This window comes from Engystomops pustulosus, chromosome 1 (assembly GCF_040894005.1).
Source record: "Engystomops pustulosus chromosome 1, aEngPut4.maternal, whole genome shotgun sequence".
NCBI classification, from domain to species: domain Eukaryota; kingdom Metazoa; phylum Chordata; class Amphibia; order Anura; family Leptodactylidae; genus Engystomops; species Engystomops pustulosus.
The window spans coordinates 32,185,641-32,201,540 of NC_092411.1; the positions used below are offsets into that span (position 1 = coordinate 32,185,641).

The following is a 15,900-nucleotide window of genomic DNA, read 5'->3' on the forward strand; positions in this document are numbered from 1 at the left end:
TCTATGACCTGACCTGTTGTAAAGTAGTTTTCTGCTATTTTAAATTTTTTTTAAGATCCTTTGAAGATCCTTTAAAGCCCTGATCAATTTTCTGTTTTATGCATCGCATCTCGAAAGCTCACCATCAAATATACTATGCAGTGTGAAGTTCAGTGCATCTTGGTTTGGTCCAGTAAATCATGCCAGCACACAGAGCGAGTGTCAGGACTCGCAAATTGTACTGATGAGATCAGGTTTCAGGCCTTTTGCTGGAAAGCCACACCCAGAGCTGCCTGTGATTGACAGCTGCATTTCTGATCCTGGGAAAGCTGGGTGTGCCTCTGAACTCGTTTTGCCTGCAGCTGCGGTTTGAGTGATGGACGGCTGAGCCAGTCAGTGCTGGAGGTAGTGTCCATTACTGCCTTATATTCTGCCCAGCCCTTCATTGGGTGCTGGTTATTGCAGTCTATCTGTGTATCTAGTGCTCTTGTGTTTCTTGCTATTCTGTTTATTGACTGCTTTGCCTACTGACCATTCTATTTTCTATACGTATCTGTACCTTTGCCGCCATCTTGGTTTTGACCTCGCTTGTCTGTCTGTATTTGTTGTTTGTCCCTCAGTATCGTTTATCTCCTAGTGTGGCCCCACCTTCCTGTCTGTCTAGTGTCGGTTTCTGTTACCAGTGTAAACACTGACCTATATCAGTATTCCGGTTACCTGTCCGCTCCACCATCCAGCAGCTGCCAGACAAAGTAGGTTTTTCTGTCATCTTGTAGGGTCACTCAGGGATCGTCAGTTAGGTTCCTGATAGTGGGTTCGCCCTTGTCAGGGCGATTTATCTGCTTTAGGCAGGGCCTTAGCCCGCAGGGACGTCGCAGGGTGAGTTCGCCACCACTTACGTAGTCTGACAGCTAGCGCCAAGCCTGGTTGTGGTTGCGCGTTTGCTGGACAGGTGCTGACAGCGAGTTTGTCAGAATAAACTTGCAAATGGACAATGGGCTTAGAGACCATTAATATGTCGAAACCTGGCACAGATCATTTGGAACTACAGTCGTCTTTGGAACATGTGGACCTCACAGTAAATGGCTTTATTAATTTGTTGCCCTTAAAAATGCAATGTTGAATCTAACTCCGTGTTTGTGTGGGTTTCCTCCGGGTCCTCCGGTTTCCTCCCATACTCCAAAACATACTGTTAGGTTGTTTAGATTGTGAGCCCCGTGGGGACAGGGACTAATTTGAAATGGTTTGTGCAGCGCTGCGTAATCTGTGTGCGCTATATAAATAAAGCATTATTATTATTATTAACTCTGTTGCGCTGGAAAGCACATTATTACCCCATTAATTTACGTATTGCATAAAGTTTTTCCTGTAGGGGAAAGAATAAAGTTACTTGTAGCAATAATAGTCATAAATGTAAGCTGTCAAGCAGCAGTCACTGATCTATCGCTTGTCAAGAAGAAATAAACACCATTAGGCTGATCTCATGCCAGGTAGAATATTACTGTTGTCATTCTTCTTTTTCATACAAATAGCTGAGAATTGGAACAATTTACATTGTTTGTGGATAGAAAATCATATTCGTAAAAATATAATGATTTTTTTTTAATACAATAAATTATATCAAACAGGATGCAACAGACTCAGATGAAACAAGACTTGCTGGACCAGTGGGGATCTCAATCAATAAGGGTCTTTTATTATTTTTATAAAAGAATAGAAAAATGAGTTAATATGGGCTCAGGACCTGGATCGAATTCCTCCACAGTTAAAATACATCAGGGACATTTGTCCCGGTGAACGGGCCCCAATGCATGTGCACAAAGCGAGCACTCTGTAGAGTCTACACTTGTACTTAACACCCTTACATGGATTTGTGCCAAAACCAGAGAATTAGTGATGAGGGGGATTGGTGATCAGGTTCAGAGGTTATTGAAGTCAACCAATATGGTGGGAATCACTGGGCAGTTGCCATGTCCAAAATTTGCCAGATGGAAAAATTGGAATGTGGCACTGCTGCGCTGGCTTTCATGTGACAGAAATCGGGGGGAAGGGGGGGGGGCTTTCGTCGGACGATCTGACTGATTCGGACTGAGCACGGGATTTAACTTTCAAATCGTAAGATCAAGCACCAGGACGAAGAAGGTAAACTCTGGTGGACCTGAGCGGGGAAGCGACACATGCAGGATGATGGGTGCACAATAGTAGTGAATCGCGGCAGAGTGCATTCCGGTCGCACTTTTGGGGAGTGCATCAGGACATGTAAGTAAATGTGCCCCAGTGTCGAGTATTCCTAGAATAGAGGGGTCAGGTTAAGGCACTGGTTAATTAAATTGCAAAACAGGGTCTCAAGTTCCATTAGATTAAGGCTTATTTACTAAGTGTCCCGATTGCACTTTTGTTGGACTGTTCGCTGTTTTCGGGGATTGCTCGGCTTTGACAGGTATTTAACACGTGACTGCGCTGGGTACACTCACAAATTGGTGGGTGTACCGTCGGACAATCTGACTGATTGGGACTGAGCGCGGGATTTAACTTTCAAATTGTGTCACAAGACATTGCACTTACATGCACCACTAGAAAGGTGAACTCTGGCGGACCTGAGCGGGGAAGCGACACATGCAGGATAACGGGCGCACGATTTTAGTGAATTGCGGCAGAGTGCATTATTGTCGGACAATGCGCTTTTGGTGAACTCTGTCTGACAGGTAAGTAAATGTGCCCCATTGTTTTCAACCCTCTCCAACTCTTTTGTGCACAGCCCTTCCCCTCTACCACTTTCAAAACAGCAAGGATGTCCAAGCCACACATCATGGAGCGGTCACTAATGCTCTAGGATAACTCTCCTAACTGGAATACTTTGGGCCATCCACCTATCCCCGCCCTAATCGCAGGGGATCATTTATCTTTATTTTCCTTCCTGTTTTTATGTGTTTTTTGAGACATATTTTGGCAATTTTTGTGCCTTTTTGGGGACATTTTAAAATGTCCGCCAGACATTTGTTTTTAGTCAGTAAGACACATTTATCTTCTGTTGCAGATGTGCTAAATTTGCAAATTACATGTACCATTACAAATTGTCTAAGAAGCAGATGGAAAAACGACTGGCAAAAACAAACAGAGATAAGATAAATGACCCACTTAGAGTTCCCTGATGCCCAACAATTTGTGTTGGTGAATGAGGATGTGGAAACTGGGCCATTGCACGACTTCTACCACGATGATAATGAAACCATAGTACCAGCTTTTGAAGCTTTCTGCAACAAGGAGGGCAGCAGTGAGGGATTGGTGGAAGACGATCTGAGGGGTGATGTTCTAGACTCAACATAGGTCAGAGACATTGATAGTTCACAGGAAGAGTTGTTGGTCACAAAGCTCTAGGTAGTCAGTAGATGAAGTGGAAGGGTGAAAAGGCACATTGGGCAGCCCATAGCCACAACGTTGTCTGCTACGGTCCACTGTGCCCAGGAAGAGAGCACACAAACTCCTGCCCAAAGGATCTCCCAAGAGTGGCATTTTTTAAAGCAATTTTCAGAAGACAAAACATGTCGTTTGCACGCTTGTCCGCCAGTCCCTGAAATAAGCAACAATCTGAGTACCACATGTATGAACTGGCCTTGGCAGACAAAACATGAGCTGCAGACCTAAGGCTCCCTCTGTTAGGCTACATTCACATGATGTACATCGGCGCTGCGGAGAGGAGCAGGGGATGAGCGCAGCTCACCCCCGCCCCTCTCCATAGGAAGATACAGCGCACAGCGCCGTATCACGGGAAAAGATAGGACATGTCCTATCTTTTCCCGGGCTACGGAGCGGTACGGTGCCGGTCAACATCTGCAAACAGGTTGTATGTTCTCTCCGTGGGTTTGCTCTGGGTACTCTGGTTTCCTCCCACACACCAAAACATACCGTTAGGTTGTTTAGATTGTGAGCCCCATTGGGGACAGGGACCAATTTGACATGCTTTGTGCAGCGCTGCATAATCTGTGTGCGCTATATAAATAATTATTTTATTTTGTAATATGTCATTCCCAGCCACCACTTCTTTTCTGGGATGGCCATCCCCGCCAAGCACATACAGGTTGTGGAGAAAATAAGTTGTGGGCTATGCAAAGCCATTAGTCACAAGGTGCACATCACAACTGATGTGTAGACCAGTAAGCGTAGGCAAGGATTGTTACATCTCTTTAACTGCCTACTGGGTTGATGTACTGGTGACTGGGCCAGAGGACAGATTCACTGTGGCTCATTTGCTTCCATCACCCAACATTTCGGGACATCACTAATTGCCTCCTACTCCTCCTATGCAACGTCCTCTCCTCCTGCCTCCAAATGCAGGACTGACACCATTAGTTTTGGACACCACACAAAGACCGCGACGAGTGGCACAGCCTTGGACTGAAGCACTAGAGAATGGGAATTCTTACAATTAATTTGGTTTCCATTAGTTCAACATGATGGAGGATGACCTCTTAACCTTTGTAGGGTCAGGAAGATCGGTGATTATACTTCCTCCCTAACATCCACTTGCCAGTGCCTACCAAATAACTACACCAGCAGTGGAAACCAAATTAACTGTAAAAATTAACAATAATTTCCGCATGAGATGAATCAAGTAGGGGTAGTGTCACTTCAGAAGCCCAAATTTTTGTTTTACAGTACCTAAAATTAAGCTTCTGGAATCATATTAAAGATAAGGAACTTATCTTTAAGATCACATCAGGCTTATGTCTTTGTGAGCTACAGCACCACAGGTAGGTCAAGACATACGGTAGCTGGAAATGCAAGCTGAAGTGAAGATCCATATCCCGATGATTATTTAACTGCCTGTATGTTCAGTTCTGCTCACAGGACTGTAATCTTCATGATACCTGAGATTCTTATCTTGAACATGATACAAAAAGAAATTTGTCTCATCTAGTGTTAAAAATAGCTGAGTAGAGTCATTTGTTTGACATTGGGGGAGACTTCTTAATAGGTAAATGAATGAGATTTTACATAAAAGAGGGAATTCTACAAGGGACATTTCATTTTACAGGTCTAGTAGTTTAGAGGGGTAAAACCTGGTGACAAGTTACTTTCCCACCCCAAGCTGAACACATTGAGTAATTGCATACCCAGTGTTGCCCTTCTATAGGCGAAAGGACAAAAGATTGACCCAAAGTTATATAATATAAAATTTGACATCAAGCATTATTAAACAGGTACATGTACTCATAGATACAAGCACCATGGCTTTATTTGCCTCAAACAAAATAATGCTAATGAGCCAGAAGAGCTACCCTAGCCACTCCATGTTGTTACTACACAGGTTCATTGTTCTGTTCCCCTTCACACCAAGACAATGTTGTGTTAATTGCCCTTTTCCCCAAGGTTATGGCATTGTTTGACAAAAATCTCTCACCTGAGGTGAAGTGGGTGGAGACTAACCTCTTCCTGTATTTGCCCTGAAGCAGTGTCCAATTCACTCTGCCCACAGTTCCCATGATAAATTTGTGAATGAGAGAACACTAGTACAAGTAAATCCACTGAACACTGCATAGTGTACGTACAGGAGGTATACGATGACAGCCTGGCAGCTTCCATCACATGGAGGATCATGGAACATGTAATAGATGGTAGAAAACATAAGTAAAAGTTACATGAAGTGTAAAGCTTCTGCTATGTGAGCACTAAAGGTTAATAGCTTCTCTGCACTATGCAGAAAATGCTGAGTACAAGGTGGGGAGGGGGTGCAGCATGAAGTGACTGAACATTGGTGGAGGCCAATATTTTGCAGTAGCACTTCGAAACTTGGACATGCTCAAACTAGAAATCCCACCTCTTTTACATATTGAATAACAATGGTGTGACTTTTCCTTTAATAACTTTTTTTTACATTTTCTTCTGGGCTCAGTCTTCTATTCTAGTCACCAAAGAATAAGTACAAAAAACTGAAATAAAACATTAAACTGATTTCTTTATTTTTTTTTCTGGAAAACATAAAAAATTATAGCATGAATAACAACTGTGCCGAAGTCCTGAATAATCACATTTCATCGCAGGGCAGCTTCATGCACAGTCCTTCTAATACCTGGTGTACAGTGTGAGGCGGAGGAGGATGACAAGAGACGGATCAGTCGCTGCTTGAGGATTCTGAACTACTGGATGAGGAAGAGGAGGAAGAGTGTCGCTCCCGCTTAACTTTCTTTTTGCCTTTCTTGTGGTGCTTTGTTTTCTTTGATTTGCTTTTGACTTTTTTATGACTTTTCCTCTTTTTTGATTTTGGACTGTCGTCACTTGATTCGCTCGATGAGTGAGATCTGCAATGAACCAAAATATGTAAAAACGTATCTAAATGTATGGAAAATGAATGAGTTCCAAGGAAAAATGAATGACCTCTAGAATCATGAATTCCCATTGGCATAAGTGTTGGAGAAAGCATCTCACCTGGAGTTTGCACATACATGGATGCAGAGATCAGTGGTTAACACGTCACTACATATATAAAAAGATTTTTTTTTTTTGTACAATTGGTTGCAATATTTTCCATTTGATTTGGATAAATAATATACAAGTGACCGCATTTCCAGTCATTTCTGTCCTGTTTTTGGTTCTCTTGGCACCTACTTTCTAGTTCCGTAAGGACACTCCGGTAATAACTGCTTAGCCAGTCTGCTGAATCACTGGTTGAGTATGCATTTCTCAAGCTTCAAGACAAGATCGAAGTAAAAAGGAATTTGTCAAATGGATTTGGGAACCCTAATTCGCCACTAGTCGTTTGGTGTCCCAAATCGCCCTGTATAATTACGGTTCATGATATCATTTAAAAAAAAAATTTCCTCAATCCGGGGCTCTCAGCACATGTGTGATGCTCCTAGTGAATCTGGAGTGGAATACAATGGCTTCACTGCTATAGATAAGCAGCATATACAATGAAGCCGGAGTAGTACACCATGGCTTCACTGCACAAGTGCTGTTGATAAGCAGCATCTACTATGAAGTCAGTGTTTCAGTTTGATGTGCCTCATCAGACTCACATCTGGATAAGTATAAGTCCCATGAGGACCTATGGGCGGTTTAGTGTCCCAAATCCACCTGACAGGTTCTCTTTAAAGGAAACCTGTCTTTATAAAATTGGCCTAATAAAAAACACTACCGGTATATGGTAATCAACTTAACAGCTTTTTGGTCACGGTTTTTTTCATGGCCCAGCATGGTGGCATCATCCAGAAAATCTACTTTTAAGTGAGAAGTAAATTGTTTGCATAAAGTCAAGGAGGCGGAGAGTTTAATACTGAAATCAAAGTTTCCCTTCCTCAGAACACCCCCTTTACTATAAGAGATGGTCCTGCATACAGAGACATCACTGTCCATATTTCCTGTATTTTGGTACATGATCTCAATCACCAGAGAGGAGGCTTCAAAGACTTGGAGAGCTTGACTTCAGTGTTAAAATCTTCGCCTCCCGTGACTTTACACAAACAATTTACATCTTACTTGATTCTCTGGGTGGTGCCCTCATATTTGGCCATGAGAGAAACATCGGATGAAATATGCCCAGCTGCTCGACAACATACTGGTAGTGAATTATTCGGGCAATTGGGTTTGTAGTTTTATTAGCCCCTCCTCCCTTAAGCCATATAAAGCTTTTTTGAAAAAAAAAAATCCTGGACAATCCCTTATTAATTAAATTTATGCATGTCCCTTTGTACACAAGGTGTAACGGTACCGACGCATGACATTCTTCCCTCTGCTATCACAGCCATAATATACACAGCTCTGCTATATACCTCCCCCTCCCTCGGATTAAGATCTTATCTGCCTGTAGCTTTACTCTCCTCACACGCCGACAGGAAGTCTGTGTGTGAGCTCTTCCTGGAATGCAAGCAGCTCAGTGCAGTGTCAGACAGAACAACAATGGAGCTCATTTACCAAGGGTCCGAACACCGCACTTTCTTCGGGTTTCCCAAATATTTCCGATTTGCGCCGTATTTCCCCAGGATTTTGGCGCGCGCGATCGGATTGTATCGCATCGGCGCCAGCTTTCACGCGACAGAAATTGGGGCCGTGGCCGTCGGAAACCGGATTTGGAAAAACCGCGGAGTTTAAAAAAGAATTTGTGTCGCAAGATCAGCACGAAGAAGGTGAACTCCTGCAGACCTTGTTGCAACAGCGACACTTGCTGGATATCGGGCGCACAACCTTAGTGACCAGCAGACCCGAATCAGCGTCGGACAACTCGCTGCGGGATCGCGACTGGACCGGGTAAGTAAATGTGCCCCAATATGTCCTTCCAACCCTAAAGCCAGAAGATCCAGGGGCAACAAAAACTGCGTGCACCAAGACTGATTGGACTTTATGTATTTTTTCTGAGAACAGTGAATTAGAGAATGTGTTATTTTGTTATCCTGAGTACATTTAAGAAACTTGTCTTTGTGGGGATACCCCTTTAAATGTATAATTCACTAGAAAGACATCCTTAAATAACCTTCAAGCTCTTAAAATGTAATAACAAATAAGAATTGATATATTTCAACATCTGTGTATATCACACGACCGGTGTCATACTTAGCTCTTTCAGTTGTTCCATATGTTTTCCAGGCAAACAACTCCAAGAAATACAAGTGATGCAAACAAATAGCAATAAGAATTCATAGGAAAAAGGAGGCTATAACAACCAATATTATAAAATGTCTATATCCTTTTAACTCCAGTACGTCCAGGGCTGAGTGTATTACTTTGCACTTCTCTTTATTTCTATTAACTTTCTAAAACGGATCACTTAATAACCCATGGTTCAAACTCATCTCTCCAATGTACACAGTAAAAGACTCCATTATATTGCGGAAATAGATTTTGTGAAGTATTTTCTGTAAATGGATAAATGCTCCGCTTTTCTTAAAGGTTATTGCTGTCTATAACTATAAGCTCAGCCGCGTTCTGACAGCCGCCATATATTACCTTTTCCTTGGCTTCTTGGATTTTGATTTCTCCTTCTTTTTCTTGAGCTTTTTCTTTCCAACTTCTGCAGCATCTGTAAAAGACACATCGTGGGTGATGAAGCCAATATATCTGATTGCTGGCGTCTTAACCTCCTAAAGATTGCCCTATTTTTTTGCAATAAGAACTAAACAATTCCCTTCCATGACACAAGTTATCACTGATACAGTTCTCTACAAGATAAGCTACATTTTAATCAAACAATTTTGGTATGCATAACATTTTACAGTACAGAAATTTACCATTGCTTTTAGAATTTTTTTTTTACTTCCTCTCCATGTGATGTTTCATTTGCTACATCCATTACAATGTGACCCATGTGGCCTGATTGAAAATGTGTTACAGACCAAATAAACCTTTGCATTTTTTTGTGGTGCATCAGAAATTAATAGAGCAAGTGATAATAGCAAATATTGTAATATATGTCATTAAAGATTAAATTAAATCTGTCATCAGGAAGTGAATTTTATCAAGATTGATAGGTTCCAGTATGCGGTTTGTCATCATCAAAAATCGGGATTCATTTAGATGGTTTATACTCTGGTTGGATTCTAGGCAGCGAGGATTGCTTGCGGCAGTGAGCTAATGTAAGTAGTAGGGGGTGGTGTGGCAGAGGAATGGGGCCAGGATTGCAAAGGATGGAAGGAAAAATCAATCTAAATGACAGTTCCTGGATTTTTAACTGGCCCCCCACTCACCTCTAAATGTAAAATCTAAAATTATAAACCACCAAATTAAATCTTGATTTTGCGAATTTTTTATATTGAACAAACAATAGCCTACTAGAACCTGTCATCATTGAAAGACAAACCTTCTTTATGACAGGTTCTTTTTAAAAGAAGCTACTCTGAGCCTTTTTTCTGCAGTGAGTATTGTATCTGAAAGCCTTGAGGTCCGCCCTTTTCTGACAAATAAGGAGGCTAATGAGTAACTCTTTTCACATAGAGAGCTAAATCATTTGCAAAGAGTTAATGTCATTAGACACTTTACCAGGTTCCTTCCTCTCAGCAGTGGCTACAGGACAAAATACCAATTTACACAAACTGCCTTTCTTCATTATAAGCAGAGGAAAAAAAGATAGATTTGTTTAATAATGTATGTTATAAAGTGTATGGTTATCATCTACAGGTCTACAATAGACCTGGGCCAACCTCAGCCCAACTGTAGATGATGACTTTTCAGTAATTACCATGTATCCTGCGCCATTTGTGACAACCACAATTGCAACACAGGGTTTATTTAGCCTAGAGAATGCCATCGTCTTTGTAGGCCTCACCAATATGACCCTCAATCACAAATAACTGCATTGGTTAACTTGTTTACTGTAATAGTCATTGTAACTGGTATGTAGTAATAATAATCAAAGAAAACTAGAAATACATAATTTTTTTTTTTTTTTTTTTTTTTTTTTACACATTTAAATGTGAATGTAACAAAAGAAAAAAAAGCATTAAAACAAAAACCAAAGTCTTGTTATACCATGAAACCAGAAAATGTGAGTTGTTAAATGGGAAAACAACATGTAATTGTCAGCCTTGTGTTGCATTCATATTGAAATGATATTGTGTGCGAGGCAGCACGAGAATACGGAGAATCACACAATGGCGGCATTTTACATTAAGTGTACAAGGAAGACATAAATAGCGCTTTTATTGTAAACTGGAGACAGGGAAGAGGCTTCCTTTGTGGTTGGATGCAGGATTATAATGATCATCATTTAGAGGACTGGTACCCCGTGGGATGTCTATAAACATAGATATACTGGAGTATCAGGTTCTCCAAGAAAACATAACAATCTTCTCACATGTAGCTTCAATAGTGTCTGATGGGGGGGGGGGGGGGGGTTCTTCAACCCCCTCAGGACTGCCATATATTGCACAACAATTCATCCCAATTGCTCATACATTTGCAGAAAATACGTGTATAGACGTCGTGACAGTGGCCCTTCTGAACGGTAAAAATCCAGAAATACAGTTCTGGTGTCATATTAAAGAGGTGAACCTACACTTTAACCCCTTCAGGCTGAGCCCTCTTCATACAGAGATGGGGCACAGCTAGACCTCACACAGCTCTCTACACACACACAAAAAAAAATGAAAAAGTTAGATTTTTAAACGCTGCGTCCTTAAGGGGTTAAAGAACATCTACCAGCAGGATGAAGGATTGTAAACAAAGTACACTTACATGCAGGTGAGTGCTCTTGTTTTATTTTAATTTTTTTTTTAAGGTTTTAAAAATTATGCAAAAGAAACTGAGGAGCTCAGGGCTCCATAAATGTCAAGGGAGTCCCTCAAGCTTTATCCTACTGGTAGAATTACTTTTATATCATATTAGGATTGTGTTTCCAGGTTTCACAGAACTTGAGATATCCATTGTTAAAGCTGCAGTCTAAGCAGCCGATGGTATTGGAGTGCAGGAGGCGTATTGGTGCCACCATCTTGGCTTGGATCATCGCTCCCAGTGATGTCATTGGGAAGTGATGATCCGTTCCCATTACAGCCTGGAGCCTGTATGAGATTCCAGGTTTGGTCTTTTGACCAGATCTATAACCCTTACCCTAGAACTGATATACAAATAAAAATATCAGGTCCTGCTGTGTCCTAAAAGTCCCGATCTATCAAAAATCTGTAATTCTCGGAGGTAAAACCTGTAAGAGAAAATGCCCAAATATCTAAAACCTCACTTTTGGACATTAACAAATAAAAAAATGTAATACAAAAGTGATCAGAAGCAGGGGCGTAACTGCAGCGGTAGCAGCCATAGCAACCGCCATGGGGCCCACAGTGTCAGGGGGCCCCGTCATCCGACCTGAAACAAAGAATGGAGGATGTGCACCAAAATATCTATATTGTACTGCACGTGTCCAGCATAATATGTATATAACATATACTGTGATGTATATATGCAGTATCTGTGATGTGTATAAGGTGTCTGTATACACTGTATGTGAGTATGTTGCATATGGCACTGTATGTGTGTGTATATTCTGTGTGTGCTGAGTGTATTTATATGTGATTGTATAACTTGCATGTGTGAGTATACTAATATGTAATATGTATATTTTGGAAAGGGGGGCCCCAAAAAGGTAGCAATTAAAAGTCAACTGATGCTGCAAAAAATTTACATCTTAGTCTGAGAACTTGGCATCAGGATGTGATGAAACAAAGATTTATTTATTTGTGTAAAAGGATTAAATAAAAAAAAATATATATAAATAGTAAAAATATTTATATAGTAAAACGTACTTTGGTAACTGTGTGATTGTACCAACCCCCAAAGTTCAAAGGGAGTAGAAGACAAAAAAAAACAGCCCCCACAAGGAGATGTGAAAATGTGTTATTTTGCCAATTTCTCCACAGTTGGAATTTAATTCCCACTTCCCAGTACACGGCATGAAAAATGAAATAATGCCATTAGGTTGTAGAAATTGTTATGCAGAAAACAAGTCCCCATACAGCTCCGTACACAGAAAAATAAAGTTGTAGTTTTGTGCCAAGTTGTTGAGGGGGTTAATAAACCATGCTATCAAGTTAGGGTCTCATGTCATGGGAAAGAAAAAAAAAGGTTTTAAAATGTAGAGCAGTTCCAAAGATAGAGTAATTTACAAAAAGATATATACCATATATACTCGAGTATAAGCCATGTTTTTGGTATATACACTCACTGGCCACTTTATTAGGTACACCTGTCCAACTGCTTGTTAACACTAAATTTCTAATCAGCCAATCACATGGCGGCAACTCAGTGCATTTAGGCATGTAGACATGGTCAAGACAATCTCCTGCAGTTCAAACCGAGCATCAGTATGGGGAAGAAAGGTGATTTGAGTGCCTTTGAACGTGGCATGGTTGTTGGTGCCAGAAGGGCTGGTCTGAGTATTTCAGAAACTGCTGATCTACTGGGATTTTCACGCACAACCATCTCTAGGGTTTACAGAGAATGGTCCGAAAGAGAAAAACATCCAGTGCGCGGAAATGCCTTGTTGATGCCAGAGGTCAGAGGAGAATGGGCAGACTGGTTTGAGCTGATAGAAAGACAACAGTGACTCAAATCGCCACCAGTTACAACCAAGGTAGGCAGAAGAGCATCTCTGAACGCACAGTACGTCGAACTTTGAGGCAGATGGGCTACAGCAGCAGAAGACCACACCGGGTGTCACTCCTTTCAGCTAAGAACAGGAAACTGAGGCTACAATTTGCACAAGCTCATCGAAATTGGACAGTAGAAGATTGGAAAAATGTTGCCTGGTCTGATGAGTCTCGATTTCTGCTGCGACATTCGGATGGTAGGGTCAGAATTTGGCGTCAACAACATGAAAGCATGGATCCATCCTGCCTTGTATCAACGGTTCAGGCTGGTGGTGGTGGTGTCATGGTGTGGGGAATATTTTCTTGGCACTCTTTGGCCCCCTTGGTACCAATTGAGCATCGTTGCAACGCCACAGCTTACCCGAGTATTGTTGCTGACCATGTCCATCCCTTTATGACCACAATGTACCCAACATCTGATGGCTACTTTCAGCAGGATAATGCGCCATGTCATAAAGCTGGAATCATCTCAGACTGGTTTCTTGAACATGACAATGAGTTCACTGTACTCAAATGGCCTCCACAGTCACCAGATCTCAATCCAATAGAGCATCTTTGGGATGTGGTGGAACGGGAGATTCGCATCATGGATGTGCAGCCGACAAATCTGCGGCAACTGTGTGATGCCATCATGTCAATATGGACCAAAATCTCTGAGGAATGCTTCCAGCACCTTGTTGAATCTATGCCACGAAGAATTGAGGCAGTTCTGAAGGCAAAAGGGGGTCCAACCCGTTACTAGCATGGTGTACCTAATAAAGTGGACGGTGAGTGTATATTAAAAAAAAATATATGAATGTCAATGTCTGACACAAAAGCCCATAATGCAATAAATAAATTAATGCTACATAATTCAAAGTCATGAATAACAAAAGTGAGCTTAAATAGTTTGCTTAGGATTCACAAATCTATAACTACAAGTCCCATAATCCCTCAGTTCTCAGTAACAGCTCCTCCCTCTCAGGCTCTGCTCCCAGTGATGATGTGACAGACTGTCCAGCTCAGTTACCATAGTAATGATATGTAACTGCCATCACTGCACATTAACTGCAGCGCTGGGGTCCTCGGTTCTAATGCCACCCAGGTCAGCATCTGAGTTTGTATGTTCTCTCGGTGTTTGCATAGTTTTCCTCTGGCTACTCTGGTTTCCTCCCACACTCCAAAACATACTTTTAGGTTGTTTAAATTGTGAGCCCCATTGGGGACAGGGACCAGTTTGCCATGCTTTGTGCAGCGTAATCTGTAGGCGCTATGTAAATAAAGAATTATTATTATTATTACCTCACTGAGATGGGTCTCATCACAACACTGGCCATACATTATGCACTGCAACTAACCAACTACAGCCAAACATTGTGATGATCACATGACCTGCCCAGGCAGGTGCAGGACATGTTATGTGGGCATGTGACCAGAGGCCATCTTCTGTCCTGTGTCACCTCCACAGGGACCAAGTCACATGACTGATTAAAGGGCCAGTAGCATTTTAATTCTGATACTGAATGTATTGTAACTGCAACTGTATAGATTGACACAGGGAAAGTAAGATCCTGGAAGAACATCCAGAACGCAATTTTAGGCTGCGTTCACATGTGGCGTTTACTTAGTGTTTTGAAACGCAATACAACAGTTTTGTCAAATTACATTGCTGTTAACATTTGCCTTTACAAGAAGCAATGTTAATGCATGCATTTTGTAAACATAAATGCGCTATGGAATTTGATAGCGCTATATAAAGATTATTATTATAATAAAGGGTAACAACAATATAATTAGGCAAATCTCTTCTCCTCAGCTGTTGTATTGCTTTTCAAAACACAAATAAACCACCACAAGTGAACGCGGCCTCAATGCCGTGGTTTCGCTGATTTGGGGGATTTAACAGGTTAACACACGCGATCAGAGCTCACTTCCACAGAAGGCGATACATGCGCGAGTCAGCTTCTAAACAAATTAGAAAAAGTTATTACATAATTTGTTATCTGGTTTTAAAAAGTCAAAAAATGCCAACATATTTCTTTTGATAAATGACCCAAACAGCGCTACTCAGACTATACCGTGGGGGGTCGGTCCGGTACGTATAAGGAGAATCCTGTACTGGAATCATGTGTAATCTTACACAGAAATAGCAAAAAGAAGGACAACTGTGCAAATCGTAACATAAGTGAAAGGCTGTACTGTACATGGAGAAAATGTCAGCATGGTCGCTGGTACAGGTGTGTGTGGCGAGCAGTCTGCGGTAATAAGCTCCTACTATTACTATAATAGTAAACGCATAGTAACTTGGGTCTACTGTTGTACACTATACCTTGTTAATTGTGCCTTTAATCTATTCTCTAAAGTTTGAATAATTATTATTATAATAATAATAATAATATAATAGGATAGAGCTAAACAACCCCATATAAGATCTTCAGTTTCTACCCACAATTATTCCAGAAAGAGGTTTTTTATGTTATCCCTCCATAACATGGGTCCATCTCTCCGAGTAGAGATCATGACTCCACATACTATACCAGTGGTGGTGAACCTATGGCACTGGTGCCAGAGGTGGCACTCTGAGCCCTTTCTGTGGGCACTCAGGCCATCACCAGAGATGACTCCAGGTATCTTCCTGCAGTCCCAGACAGCTCAGGACTTGCTGTGCACAGAGATATTTTAAAGTGACAGCACTCCCTGGGACTACTGGAGAAGTGGGAAGGTGTGGACAGATCTGGATTATCATTGTAGCTCCTGCTCCGGCCCTGACAATTCTTCCTGTTTATGGGACCCTGGAGGGAAGCTACAATGATCATCCAAATTTCTTCTATTTTCTGCTTTATTGGTGTAATCAGGGTGCTGATATGAATGAAAG

General features: G+C 41.5%; 1 protein-coding gene across 1 annotated transcript in view; it reads right to left on the reverse strand.

Annotated features, from left to right (window-relative positions):
- Nucleotides 1-5,915: 5,915 nt before the first annotated feature.
- Nucleotides 5,916-15,900, reverse strand: part of SREK1IP1 (SREK1 interacting protein 1) — a 28,344-nt gene continuing 18,359 nt past the window's right edge. Inside the window, exons 4-5 of the mRNA XM_072137168.1 lie at nucleotides 8,920-8,992; nucleotides 5,916-6,278 (exon numbers count right to left, since the gene is read on the reverse strand). Of these exons, the coding sequence (XP_071993269.1) occupies nucleotides 6,092-6,278; nucleotides 8,920-8,992 (260 nt within the window). The 3' untranslated portion in view covers nucleotides 5,916-6,091. The remainder of the gene's footprint in view (nucleotides 6,279-8,919; nucleotides 8,993-15,900) is intronic.